Below are 14,160 nucleotides of genomic sequence, written 5' to 3'. Positions count from 1 at the left end.
AGCTGTAGAAAATCCAAGAGAAAAATCCTGAAGTACGGTATCTGATCCTTAGGAATCACACTGCAACAGACTTGCAGGAGAAGAGACTACCTGGCAGAGAGTATAGGATAGGAGTAAAAACCCTTTAGAATTCCTTTTTTTTGCAGCACAGTTGATCTTTTTTATCCATGGCTTGGCATGCAGCAGATTCATAATGTAGTTAAAAGTTATGCAACTTAAGATAGCTTCTGAGTCACTATTAAATGAGTAACTTGAAATTTTGAATATTGAATATTGAAAACATGTAGCCTTATCCTTCATATTAATTTGCAGAGATCTGAAATACATATTTAACAATCACCCACTTTAATTACTAAAATAAGGTATTTTAGATGACAGGTATGGTTTGTTAATGCAACTTTTGAAACAGAAGCCTTCGTACACATTCAATGCTCACACTTCCACCAGACCTCCAGGTCTGTGCAATGCAAATTCAGCTCGATTCTCTGTGGGTCTCCTGAGTTTAACACATCTCTTCTGCTTACAGAAACGCTTATTCAACAAAAAAACTACTTTGCCTCTAACAGGAAATTAAGATTTAGTAATTTACAGAATTGGCCACTGGGACAACCAGATTCCATAGAGTCCTTTGGTTTCCCTGTGCAACAGGCAGGCTGAGGACAACTTCACATGAGGCATGCAGTGGCCACAACTCTAACTCAACTTTAACACATGCATTCACCTTGAATAATTAAAAATATTATAGCCTGTATCATTTAGGAGAAATTATTTATAAAAATGTTCACCTATTGCAGTCAGCATATGGAAAAATGATCATATTTTTAACAAGGGAAATGGGAAATCGCTATGGGATGCCCTACTTAGATTAAATTAGCAAGATCTTGTTATCAGACCATATAAAAGATACACCATAATAAGATGTGACCTTGCAGAACCTTGGAGCCGATCCGTGATTTTTTTCCCCCTATAACCCTCCCTAATTATCTGCAAAGTTACAGACCCTTTTGTGGCAGGTTATTTTTCTGTGAATAGTGAGAGGTTTTGGGCTTTTAAATATTTAATTAGTCTTCTGAAATGAGAATTGTTGCACATGCCAACTGCTTCGATTTTCAAACTGTGTTCATCCTAATTATGTTCAGATTTAGATTGGTCATCCCAAACCTCTCACTCTTGTAATTATTTACTCCTTAAAGATCATTCAGCAGAGAAATATTTTTCACCCTTATGGCTCTTTCTTTCCACAAATGGCTTTTCTGGTCCGTTAATTACCCACTCAGAGGATTAGAGTTTGTAATAATGCAAGAGATCCTGCATGTAAGATGAGTTTTACAGGGTGAAAAAGAATAAATTGTTTTTTTGTAAACTTGCCTCGGGGAATATCCCCTTTTTGGGTTATCATTTTCATCAACAGAGGCCATGTGCCCACTGCTGCATATCCACCAACTCCATAGGGCTGCAGAATGACTCATTTATACAGCTCAATAGAACTCAGAGCAAAATGCTGAGCAAGAGGCAAAAGACAATTTGGTTATTTTAAGAGATTTATAAAAGTGCAATCTGCTAGCAAGAAGGTACAGTCCTTTTTCTCATAATTTTTACTGCAGATTTCATGACCTTAAAGTTACACGTATTTAACTGATAACTAATAATAAAATTACAACTTTTCTCATTTCATCTGCTGATTTTTTTCCAGAAGTGCTGTCCCTTGGTAGATCTTTAATCAACTCTGTAACAGTGGTGTCATTTGCTATTAAAATGTGTCTGAGAGTCCTCACTACAAGTACTTTCTTTTCTTCTGAGAGGAATGCCTGTCACAAAAGCACTGTTATTCATTACCCACAGTGATGTCTGGATCTAATTATCATCTGGAAAGCTTGCAGGGCTTCCAGGTATAGGACTTTTCCTGCAAAAATATGCTGTTCTAACTTGGAAAGCACAATCCCACTTTTTCTTTGCAATCTGCATTTAAGGGATTAAGTTACAGATTTGAACTGTGCACTCTCCGGTTCCTGGAACTTCCAATTTTCAGTCCAATGAAGTTTAGGGGACTGCTTTGGTTTGCTTGTTCCCACATCTGCAAAAATCCTGTCTATTCTGCAGCTGGTTTTTACACAAGCCAAGCAGATTCACCACTGTAAAACATACATCAGAAAATTCACTGGCTTCACTTTGTCAACACACAGATAATCTTTAATTGTGTCAAAATTATTCATGTTCTAATCCTTTTATGAAACTGTCACCCACTGAAGGAGTCTCATGTGCCTGTACAATTAAAAACCGCATGTTAGCCATACATAATACTGTGTTACATTTGATGCAAATCCTTTACTATTGAAATAAGCACTGGGCTGACAGCAGGAAGTGGCTGATAAGAAAGCAACAAGGCACTGCTGATGGCATTCATGATAAGTGAGCTCTAACTCATATGTGTTCCATCTACAGTACATTACCCAAAGTGCTCCTGTTTTAAATGTGACTACAGGAGGTGTTCTTTTGCTGTCACAAAGGCAGCAAAATTATCCAAGAAAGCTAAATACACAAAGTAAATTATATTTTTCATACCCACCAGTGATGCTGGCACCAGAATAATATACTGAAAGTAATATCACTGCTGCTACATCCTAGATGAGAAAACACCTACAGTTTCATGAGTGCAACAGTACAGTTGAACTCAATGTCTGTAATAAATTCAGTAAACAGGGCAAGATTATGGGTTCAGAACTGTCACGTTATTGCTACACTTACAATGCAGCCCAAACGAAAGTATTTAATAGAGCACAAACTCTTGAGTTATGGCAAAACAATTTTACAGTACTGCAAAAAGGTGTGTATTAAATACATTTCCAAATTATATTGGAAATATAATATATATTATATATAATATATAATATTATATATATAATATATAATAGATATTATCTTATATATGATATTATATATAATATTATATATATTATATTTATTATATGGCTATATATCACAAGAAGCAAAGTATCTGAGAAGCAATGAACAGTAAGGTTTAAGATCACAGATTACTACTAAGAAAGGCATATAGATGCCTTTGTACCTACAACAGCAAAAATACATCTTGCCAGATGAAACATTGTACAGATTGGTGTCACTGAGAAGGAATAAGACGTCTCCCTCCAAGGTGGTCAAGTGCATGACTTTGGTCAGAGCAGCTTGCACAATGAAATGATTTTTCTGCCTCATTTTTTATCTTTTTTTTCTGTTTTGCAAGTGTATGTGTGTATATGTATCTGTGTGTAGTAGAACAATTTGAAATTCAAAGGTTTCTATAGTTACTGTATTACTCAGTAAACCTGAAAAAAAAAGGCTTTCAGTAGTAATTTTGTAGTAAAGCTTCTGTATTGCAAGTATATTGTAGATCAGGTTTGACATGGAAAAAAATTCCTTGTGGTAAGAACCATTCCTTCCCATTGATACGTCTACAGTGGGCTAAAAATATCCTGAGTATTGAGTATTCGGTCTATGTAAAACTCTTAAGACTGCATTAACTTCATTGCAGTAACTTGTTTTATAGGCTCAGTTCATCATGACCTATAAAATGTTAAGCTGAAGTGCTTTAAATATCTGCTAACACCATGTGCAAGCCTGGGAGTACAAGGCACTGTGCTGTGAAGCGGCAAAGACAGCGCTCTTCTGAGAAAGTAGCACGCACTCTTATGTCACTGATATAAACAGGGTAAGTCTGCTAAATAATGTATGAAACAGGCAGCCAATCTTTATATAAAGCAGGAATTCTAGTTGAATTCTTTGTGTGATTTTATTTTACCAGTATGGCGTTAGTTATTCAGATTGCTTCTTAGAAACCATAGAGGCTGAGTATCGTACTAGACTAAAGGACACACATACAAACTCCTTTCATTCACAGTTATTACATGCAGGAAAAAAAATAAACACTTCTTTCATTCGTGGCAGTAGTATTTTTGCTAATTATTGTTCTGCAATATGGAGAAGATAAAATGGAAAGAGGGAAATTATCTATGTCTTTCAGTAATCATGGCCCATTTATTAAGCAATTAAATTGCAATTTTATTATTAGAGAGGAAAAAAAAGAAATGCTGTAAAATACCACCATTGCTTGTATCTTTGATCCTTAAACTCTTCCATTTCAGCAACCTCATTAATGTCAAAATACCACAAATATGGCCACTCCGTTTTAGAATGTATACCCTGGGCACAGACAGAATCTATGGGACTCAATAAAGAAGATTTTTCTTGTTGAATACAACTAAAAGCTTAATTGAGCCACAAAGGTCAGAAGGTCCTTTTTAATGTAAGTAGGAGATTATCCTGTGGCAGAAGGAAATTTACAGAATATGAGATCTGCTAATTTCTATACTACTCTGTAGTTTTTAATTTTTAAACCCACGTTACTCTTCTATTTCTTTCCTCTGAATTAAACATCTTCACTGTAATAATCTTTAAATTCTATTTCCTTTGTGTTACTAATGAAAACTTTTCACTTTCATGGCTACTGCTGACTTTTAACATTAGAAAGTACTCATAATTTACTTACATATATTTAATTCATATTAATCTGTCCTAATTTATGATCTATACCCTGCTCTGCCCATCTTCATGTACCTTTTCCATGTCAGTTCTGTTTACTAAGTGATATTCAACAGATTTCCTATAGTGCAATGAACCTTAACAGGCAGCTTTTAATTGCCTCACATAGGAAACCACATCACTATTAATTCCACAGCAACAGTATAAAATAAAACTATTGCTTCTCAGACTCTAGAGCAATTAGACCTCTCGGCTATTTGGCTAACTCTGCTTCATGATACCCAGTGCAGTTAATTATATTTTTTGATGTTAATAGTCTCTGTCAGTTTCAAGCATAACTCCTCTTTGATGAATATTTAAATTATATTTGAATAAAAAAATAATCTTGGTTACATTTCATATTCAGCAGTCATCACAGCTTAATAAAGGTCTCCTCAGAAAGGGTTGAGATAAATGGCTGTATGAACACATGTATAAAGTCCTAAATCAACTTATCAGATAATGTAGATGTTTTGGCTAAGTATTATAGAGGTTTTATTGGGGTGGGAGGAATTAATAGGCTTCAACTCTTATATTATTATTCTATATGAACTAAATTTGGTGCAGCAATATATAAGTAAATCAGAGCTTTTTAATAATAAAGTTCTGACTGCAACTGAACCAGGAACTTATACTGGCTAGACTAGAAATATGAAAACCATGTAAAATTCATGCAAACTCATTCAAGACGACACAAAATTCAACTGAAAGTGCTGAAGGTTAAGCAATGTTGTCTCAGTCAAGTTCTCAAAAAATCAGCAAATTACTAAGAGAGGTAATTACATACCCAAAACATATAGTACGTGATTAACTGGGCTAAACAGTGTGCACACCTAATAAAGACCATTTCAGCAAGCAGAAGAAAAAAACCACAAGAAAATCACAGGCTGAAGTATATATTTTTTATGATGCTCAAATACACAAGCAACAGCATATAATACTTAAAATTTTATGCATATATAGTATAGGTATATGCATATATAGGTATAGTTAGTTAGATTTATTTTCACCCCATGAATAGCAAAGAAAGACTGATGAGTGTGTATATATGATCCTGTCAGATAAGAGATACGCTGACTAAAGAAGAATTTAATTGTGGTTTTGCCAATAATAAAGGAAGAAAACTACTTGAATATAAGATATGAAAACACTAAATAGAATATCAAGCTACGCCCTAGTAAAATAATGAATCCCATATTTTTTGAAGTAAACTAAATCTAAATTTTAAATGTAATTAGACAGTATGGATTATTCTTTTGTTTTTTCTTTTATAGCCTGTCCAATGTCATGCCTACAGCCACGTGCCTGTGTGTTATGTGTTTGCACGTGTGTAGTAAAATTTCTTCTGCAGGAAATTAAAATAGAACACACTGCAAAATGATGATCAAGTACCACTGACAGCTATTTCCCCTCAGCTGACTGGTAAGAGCCTCGTAATATGAGGATTTGTATTTAATTTACTAAGTAATGCCATGATAGAACAACCCCATTAATAAAACCCCTGTTTTTAATGAGTAAAACTAGACCAACTACTCTCATATGAAGAATTAATGATGGTAAAAATACACAATGCCAGAAAAGCTTCTTTTCAGTCACGGGTATTACTGTTTTCTGCTGTAATAATGCCAAAGACTGCGATGTGTTTCAGGAACTTTCTAGTTTCTGTGATTATGCCTTGCTCATGAAAACAGTCTACACGTATTTCTGCTTTTTTCTCTCTATTTAAATCATAACTAAGTCTTGTGACTAACACATAGAAAGCAAACCACAAATCTGGCCACGGCTCGGTATTGTCAAAAGCTTAGCTTCACAATAAAGAGCATTTTAAGCTTCTGCTGCATCAAAATAGTCACAGGGTTGACTGCTATACTAGGTTCTATTTCAGATTAATAGAAGTCTTCATTTTAGAAGGGTGCTTATGAAAAAGACATCTAATGTTGATAATGTTGTATGGTAAACGTTTTGTGAAGCAGTTGTAAGCAAGCTGGAACAGAAAGCACTGGCATGCCAAAGCAAAAGGTCCTCGCTCGTGAGATCAGCATCAGTATGACAGAACTTCCCATGTGTGCAAATTCCAGGAACGTACCCGATCCACAACAGCCTGTGCTACCCTGTCATCAGCACTGGGACTTCTCTTGCATAAAAAGGAAAGACATGCAGAAAGCAGAAAAAGGCAAGGTGAAAACACTTTTCAGCTGATAGTATCTTTAGCAAAGAGAGGCAACCTTTGGCTGCAGAAGGAAAAGCAAGGGGAAAAGCAAGGACAGCAGCAAGGATGAGCAGAGCCCTTGCCTAAGCCTGGCAGACCCCCGAAGTGCAGTGTGCCATTACCTCAATTACAGGCAGCTCCAAATGACAAAGGATAAAATCCAGTCTGTGAAAAAGGCTGTCAGTCATACCAAGAAATTCCAGTCTGAAGTGTGCTGCAGCTTAAACACGGAATCAACCCTGGGCTCTGTCTGAAGGAACTGTTTTTCAAAGAGGCTCAGAAATGCTTCTCATTGGAAGCCTTGCACAGGCTGGAATTCAGGTCTGCAGTGACCCGCAGCAGGTTCTGCATTCTACGAGCAAAGCACCCCGTGCCAAGTTTCCTTTTGACTACCCCTTTTTGCTATGATGAATGAGATTCATCGGTTATAGATTTTTCCCAGTGTCCACCCAAGCCTGGAGTCCAGGGGAAGATTTGCTTTATCCACTCACATTACGGAACAGACCAAATTTGTTTTCATTTGAAAGGACACTAATACGGTGTGACAGTGCTTTCTCTGCAGACCTGACAAGCAGGAACAAGAAAGAGGGCTTGAGAGATGAGTCTTCTTTGGAATAGAACTAATTTTGTTTTATTTCAAAAATGTCTCACTCATTTATATATAGGATTTTTCAAAATTACCTATTTCTTAGACGTGTGAATAGATGGAAAAGAATTAACAACTCCAATCTTCCAATTTCCCATGGGAGAGATCAAGAAAAAATAAGTCCTGGGAGAAGGAATGGATATGCTGCTTCCTTCAGCTTTCCCTTGGTCACTCAGTGGGGCAGGGGCATGTTGCTTACATTCTGAAAACTCTCTGCTGAAGTGCAGCTGTCTCACAGAGATGATGGACATAACAGGTTAAGGACATTGCCATGTGAGAAAAGTTCATGGTAACAAAAACCCAGGCGTGAACTCGTCACTGAAGTCATGATGGACATGGTAATTGAAGGTACAGGTGTTGCTTGTGCTATAGATAGGACAGCATAGATGCAACAGAAAAAACAAACACTGCTGAAGAGGATTTATTCCTCTTTCAATACTTTTACTTTTCTTCTGCAATGTTTTAAAAGGCATCTATTATACCTGATATATTTGTATGTTTAAGCTTACCTATGGAAAATGAGGTTTGCCTTGTTTGTGCATATTTAGAAAGCAAAATGATACTAATTAAATATGCTTACTAAAAATGCAAAGTTCACAAAAGCCACAGTTACTGTATAAATTGTAGGTGAAAATAGAATTTAAAGGCTATTTCAGTGCAGACTGATGTAATTGGCTTTCTGTTGCAGATGAAAAATCATATCCAAAATAAACGGAATATCCCAACTGTTAGACTACTTTCTTTTAATGTAGATGTTTATATGGTCTGCAAAAGAAGTTTAAACATTTTGGATTTTCTTCCTTTCAGTGTTTATAACAATACCCTCAATAGAAGATCAGAGAACATACAGGTCCTATTTAAAAAATCAAGATCTTTTAGCCTGTATTACAAGGGAAACAGTGTTTTCTTTCTGAACTTAACATTAATATGGTTGTTAAAAGTAAATGTTTGAATTTTGCATCTATGTCAATGATTCCATAGATTCTGAGCGAATAGGCTTCATTTTCTTTAAATACAAAATACTAATTTTCTACTAGTCCCACCAACAATATTTATAATTACAGTTGCTTAAAAAATAAGGTGTACAGATTGGAACAGACTCATCATTTTTTAAAATATGGGGTTTATCAAAAGTTACCAAGATTTAAAATGATATTATTACAAATTCTTATCTGCCACACCATACAAGTACATATTTAAATACACAGCCAATTAAAAAAGACCAAAACAAAACAACAAAAAAACCACCACTAATTTCACTGTCCTGGAATCACAAAAATTGTTATCCAATCGTGACAACAAATAACCCTGAATATCTCCTAAACAAAAAAAATTAGGACTAGGAAAAAATATTCCTACTAAACAACCCCTCATTGTAATTCAAAAAGAATGGTCCCAGCACGCAAGAATCCATCCTAGCATCTTATTATTCCACTATAAAATTACATACATAAGAAACCTTTGATTTGAAATATATTTTAACTACATGTTTAGAAATATCTCTTAAACATCTTTTATTCTTTTAAGCTAATAAAACAGACCCTCAAACTCTATGTGGTACCTAGGTAAGGCTTAGTGCTTGTTCTAACAAAATCCTATGGTCCAGACCCCAGGAGACACTGGAGACAGAAAATGTTCATAAACATCCAGGTGGTTTGAACAGAACTCACAAGATCTACCTGCTTGCCATACAACTGGATAATGCAAGGTCATAAATAAATTTTAGGCTGTTAATTTTAAAATCTCTACCATGCCTATAAAGAGCAGTATTAGCCTTATCAACTTCAAAGTTTCATATGAGTTTCTGCTACAGCCACACAAAGGCACTTTATGAGCAAGCAACTAGAGCAATTTCCTCAGGCTGCTTTGCATCTCCTGCTTCCCTGTTCATTTAATTTCTTTTTAAATGAAAAGGAAAAGAGGAGATTTGTCCCTGCTAAAGGACGGCACAGCACAGAGGAGTCTGACTATTTTAAGAACTCAAACGTGCCTGAAACATGGGTCCTCTGCCACTCACTTATGCTACTTGCTCACCAAATATTCCAGAAATTAGCTTATTTCTGTACTGAACTGCAGCATGTGGTAGAATCTCTCAAACTTGATGGTATGCAAACGCTGGGGTTAATTATCAGAGAAGTGTGAAAGAGGAGAAGATTTTCTAAAGGTCTAGTCTCTTTCTTCAAAGCTTTAATTTCAACCATGCCAGTCTGAAGTTTACATAGAATCTAAATACATCTGAAAGACTTTATTCTGGAATAATTGGGATGTAATTTCAATCAGGGACTAAAAATTTAATAACTACTTTACAAAGGTAAAAGCAAAGCAATGAAGTCATTAGTGTTCTAGTCAGGCTTCCTAGGAACGCATTAGGTTAAAAATCTTTTGAGTACTGCTGAAAAGAAAGAATAGGGTGAGGTAGAAACGATTAAGTTGCAGCTCATTCTGAGAAAGAGGAGCTGATGCATCAGTGGACACTGGCAAGGTCTGTGCACTACTATCTCAAATTCTCTGGAAGGGGAGCAGGGCACGTGATTACATGGCTTTGTGTTAAACTGGAAACCTCATCTTATTTTTCAGTCTTCAGATTTCACAGTATTGATCTCATTAAGCTAGTGTTTTCACCTTGTAATTGCAGTAAATGTAGTTGCTGTGCAAAAGCTGAGGATTAATGTTGCAAATGAATAATGAGTACTTAATAATTGCTGTGGAACTACATTTAACTGTACCTCTAAACTGAATTGAGTGGTCAAATGCAGTGGTAACACGATTGACTGAAGTGATAAAAACAGGTCCTTAAAAGTAAACACTGCAAGATTTAAGTAGAAATATAGAAGCTATTGCTGCTTATTTCTAAAGGTTGAGAAGAAAAGATTTCACTGTCATCGAAACTTCTAACCGATTAAATAAAAAGGAAAACCAATGAACCTGATAGTCCTTCAGGTTAGATTTTCTATATAATCGCTGCCATCAAAATACAGCTGATGTGTTACTTTTATATATCAGATCAAGGACGTGCTGAGTACCAAACAATAATTTGCCTGAGACAACAAAAAATTACAATCACTGATGCAGTTATAAATAAATGAGATATAAGAACATTTAATATTTCATAAGAAATTTGCAACATTCTTCTATGCTTGCAATGTAGCACAAATTGAGCAATTTTGGAAAAGATTAAGCAAGACAAGAGACATCTTTTCTACTTAATGACAGGATCAAAGAAAGAAAACTATGAAAGCAAACTTCCAAATTGCTATAAATGTCAGACAAAAATAGAAAGTAAAGTGTCAAATGATCTTTGCCATTTGTTCAAACAAAAAAAAGAACAAAATTAAAACTCTTTGAGCATAGATAATCTGAACCAATGTCCTACATGTGAGCACAACTTTATTTTAATGTTGAACAAAGCATAAGAGTAGAAGATGGAGGAAGTTCAAAAAATACACTTTGCTATCCTATTTTTACAGTTGATTAACTGAAAGGGAAAGATTGAAATTTCAGCTTTTCAGTAACAGTCTGATGTCACTTCAAGCAAGATTGTGCCTCTATATTTGTCTCTGACTACCCTAATCTGTATATTTGCAGTGAACATAAGGAAGACTTTGATCAAAACACAACATGCATTTTACACAACAAGGAAGTCTACAGAGCAGCACTACATTTACAAAAGCAATTGAAGGTGGTTTCAAAGGGAGTTGACAGATTAGAGGATGATGACACTGCTGCTGCAGTCTCGGTGGAAATCTGGCTTGATCTAATTAACAACTATGAACTAGAACCACAAGAAGATAATTCAAACATGATTTAAAGAAGTTTTATTACCTTTTTAATGGTGTAGTGATGGAGCCTTTCCCTTACTGATCTCAAAACAAGCCACAGGTTCAACACAGAGCAAGAAATAAAAGACCTGATATCCTCAATTTACCTCCAGCATTTGAAATGGAAGTCTGAGATCCAGCCTAAATATTTGACTACATAAGTAGAAAACATGTGCATATTTACATAAAAATGGTAAAAAATTGTAAGTCTCACTCATGACAGCTCAAGTGAGTTAGTAAATCAAAATGGAAGACTATTTTTAAGAGGTGACTATGTTACTAAGCATTACCATGTTCAAACAGAACAGAGGAAATGGAGCAGAGAAGGCAGCACAACTTGAATATTTCATTTGACACATCTGTGTACATGCACCAGAAAGCTTCCAGGTTATTCCCACCCCCTTTTGGTTTAGATTCCTCACCCTAGGAAAACGACACTGGGAGGAAAACTTCCAACCATCCTGAACCCATCCAGGACTTTAGTTTAAGCCAGTAGCAATGCTAGTGACTGACATGTGCTGACATTGCCACAACTGTCAGTAGTAGGTGACTGCTGCCTGCACATGGCCTTTAGCACAGGACTTTCTGTGAATGTGACCTCTCATGCACCTTTTGTAATAAAAATACTTTTATTGACAGCTGGGGACATGATTTAGAGGTGGAATTGGCAGCACCAGGCTAATGGTTGGATTCAATGGTCTTAAAAGCCTTTTTCAACTTAAATGATTTTATGATTCTTGGTTGGTTCTTCTTTCTTCTCTGAATGTCAAGTGCTGTCACTAGCTTGTGCTGATATGCACGTGTATGCTCACATGCTCACGTATATACACACATGTATAATGACATATAATCATCCTGGCATGTAATCATTCTGACATTTTCCATTGGAGAGAACTACTATTAGGAACTACGGCAGAGATTTACTGCATTTACCGAAAAATACAGCAGCCATTTGGAAACATTCTCAGGACTGTTTGACTCCCTGAAAGACAAGGAGATAGGGAATCTCCAAATAACTGAATTGTTTCATTCTCCTTGAAATTATCTTTCTGTGTTTTAATGTTTGTTTACAGAACTAAAAAACCCCAAACCCTCTAATTGCAACTGGTAGCTTTTATTTTCTTTTAATATTATTAGATAGAAACAATACTACCCAAATAGCAAAGTGGCAATTACAACTCAGCATTCTTTCAGTATATACCTCTCTCTGTATTAATGCAGGCATTTTTCCTCTTTACTCCTCACCGTGATATGTATATTTTTACCTTTGTGTCATAATTTTGTAGGCGTCTGGAAGGAAGCATTCTGTGTTCTCCATCTGGAAAGGGTCAGCATCACAGATCTTGTCGTCTGTCCGTCCATAGTTGGCACTTTCTATCATGATAACATCGCTGCCTGGACACCGCAGGTCGATGGAGTAGCCTTCGCAGGAGAGCTCCCTCCTCACCAAACCAAATGGTAGTGCTGCTCGGCTGAAACCTTGAAAAAAAAAACAAGGACAAAATGGGGTTGAGCCTAAAGGATCTAATGAATTGGACTATTCTTTTTCTGCCACATAAGCACTAACTCTCATGTGCTAAAGGAAGTGCACCTCTACACAGTTTGACCTGGTACCATGTTAAGTGAGGCATCTTTCATGGAACTGTCACATCCCTACACCATGGCTGCTGTGTCCCTAATCTGGGAAAAGAGGAAATTGCTTTTCACTGCCTCTAATCCTGGGCAGGGCAGACAGTGGTGCCTGTCTGCATGGCTACACTGCACATTCCAGTTTCCACCTCTTTTCTCTCTGCTACTGTCTCCACTCCTTGGGCACAGTCAGACAGGCTGTGTCTGGAAGCGGGAAGCGGCAGAGCAGGCAGGATTTACAGAAGTGATTTTAAAAAAGAAAACAATACAACCACAAAAAAGCCTAAAGCCATAGCTCCAACTTTATTAGTCTTTTTTACTTTGTGTCTCCCTTTCTCCAGGAAGAGCTGGTTACTTTTGCTTAGCTATTTTATGACCTCAGCATGGACATGATCCAATATATATGCTGACACTTCACCTAGTTGAGCTCCAGTGCTCCTTACTGTGTCTTTTACATAAATTTGACTACATATAGACAGGATTTTGAAACAAATACAGAAATTATCAGTACCACAAATCACAGATGTGTACTGCATAAAATCCCCTCATCTCTCACAAAAATGATATGTTTCACAGAACTTCAATTTTTAACATGTTTTTTTTTTCTGCTTAATAGAATTCCTAAAAATAAGTAACTTCTCCGATGAAGCTGTATAAAATACTTTAGAAACAAAACAAGGTTCAGCTATTCATCCAGATGTTTAGTCTTCTAGAGACATTTCTTAATGCAAAAGAATATATTACATCAGAATAAAACTATCTACATACTAGTTTCTTGTTCACAGTTACTGATGGATTATTATTAAACAGTATTTCTGTTTCTTAAAAATTGTGTGACTTTTGGAAGACAAGTTGGGTAATATGGCACTATAAAAAAAACCTATTTCTTTAAAATAGTAAATCCTAAATTTTCAGAAGGATTCCTGGTTTTTAAAAATGCCTTCATAATACAGTGAATACAAGGCCATTAATATTTCTGTACAGTCTGCTGGAGACCAGTTGTGACAACAAAGAGAAACAGCTGCTAAGTATGGAAAGTTGGAGCTCTGTGGTTTTTTGAAAGAGAAGAAAATAAAGTTTTCTTAAAAAGTATGATGCGTTGGAAGAAGCAAGGAAGCAAGTACTTAAAAAAATCAAGAACAATTTGAGATAACCCCCGATAGTAAATTTTCCCATGAATCAGGTGCTATCACTTTCTGCATTGAATTCTGTAGATTAAAACTCCTATTATGTGCAGATTATTATCTGTTAAGACAGCAAAAGTTTTTTATAATGATCACGCA

General features: G+C 35.9%; 1 protein-coding gene across 26 annotated transcripts in view; it reads right to left on the bottom strand.

The window, feature by feature from the left end:
• ADGRL2 (adhesion G protein-coupled receptor L2) overlaps positions 1-14,160 on the bottom strand; it is a 384,989-nt gene that overhangs the window by 58,473 nt on the left and 312,356 nt on the right. For all 26 annotated transcript variants that reach the window (XM_088169882.1, XM_088169887.1, XM_088169883.1 and 23 more), the window contains one exon: positions 12,514-12,727. In XM_088169882.1, the coding sequence (XP_088026008.1) occupies positions 12,514-12,727 (214 nt within the window). The remainder of the gene's footprint in view (positions 1-12,513; positions 12,728-14,160) is intronic.

This window comes from Sturnus vulgaris, chromosome 9 (assembly GCF_052056855.1).
Source record: "Sturnus vulgaris isolate bStuVul1 chromosome 9, bStuVul1.hap1, whole genome shotgun sequence".
NCBI classification, from domain to species: domain Eukaryota; kingdom Metazoa; phylum Chordata; class Aves; order Passeriformes; family Sturnidae; genus Sturnus; species Sturnus vulgaris.
The sequence above is the reverse complement of the archived record's forward strand: the minus strand, read 5'-3'. Positions and strand labels throughout refer to the sequence as shown.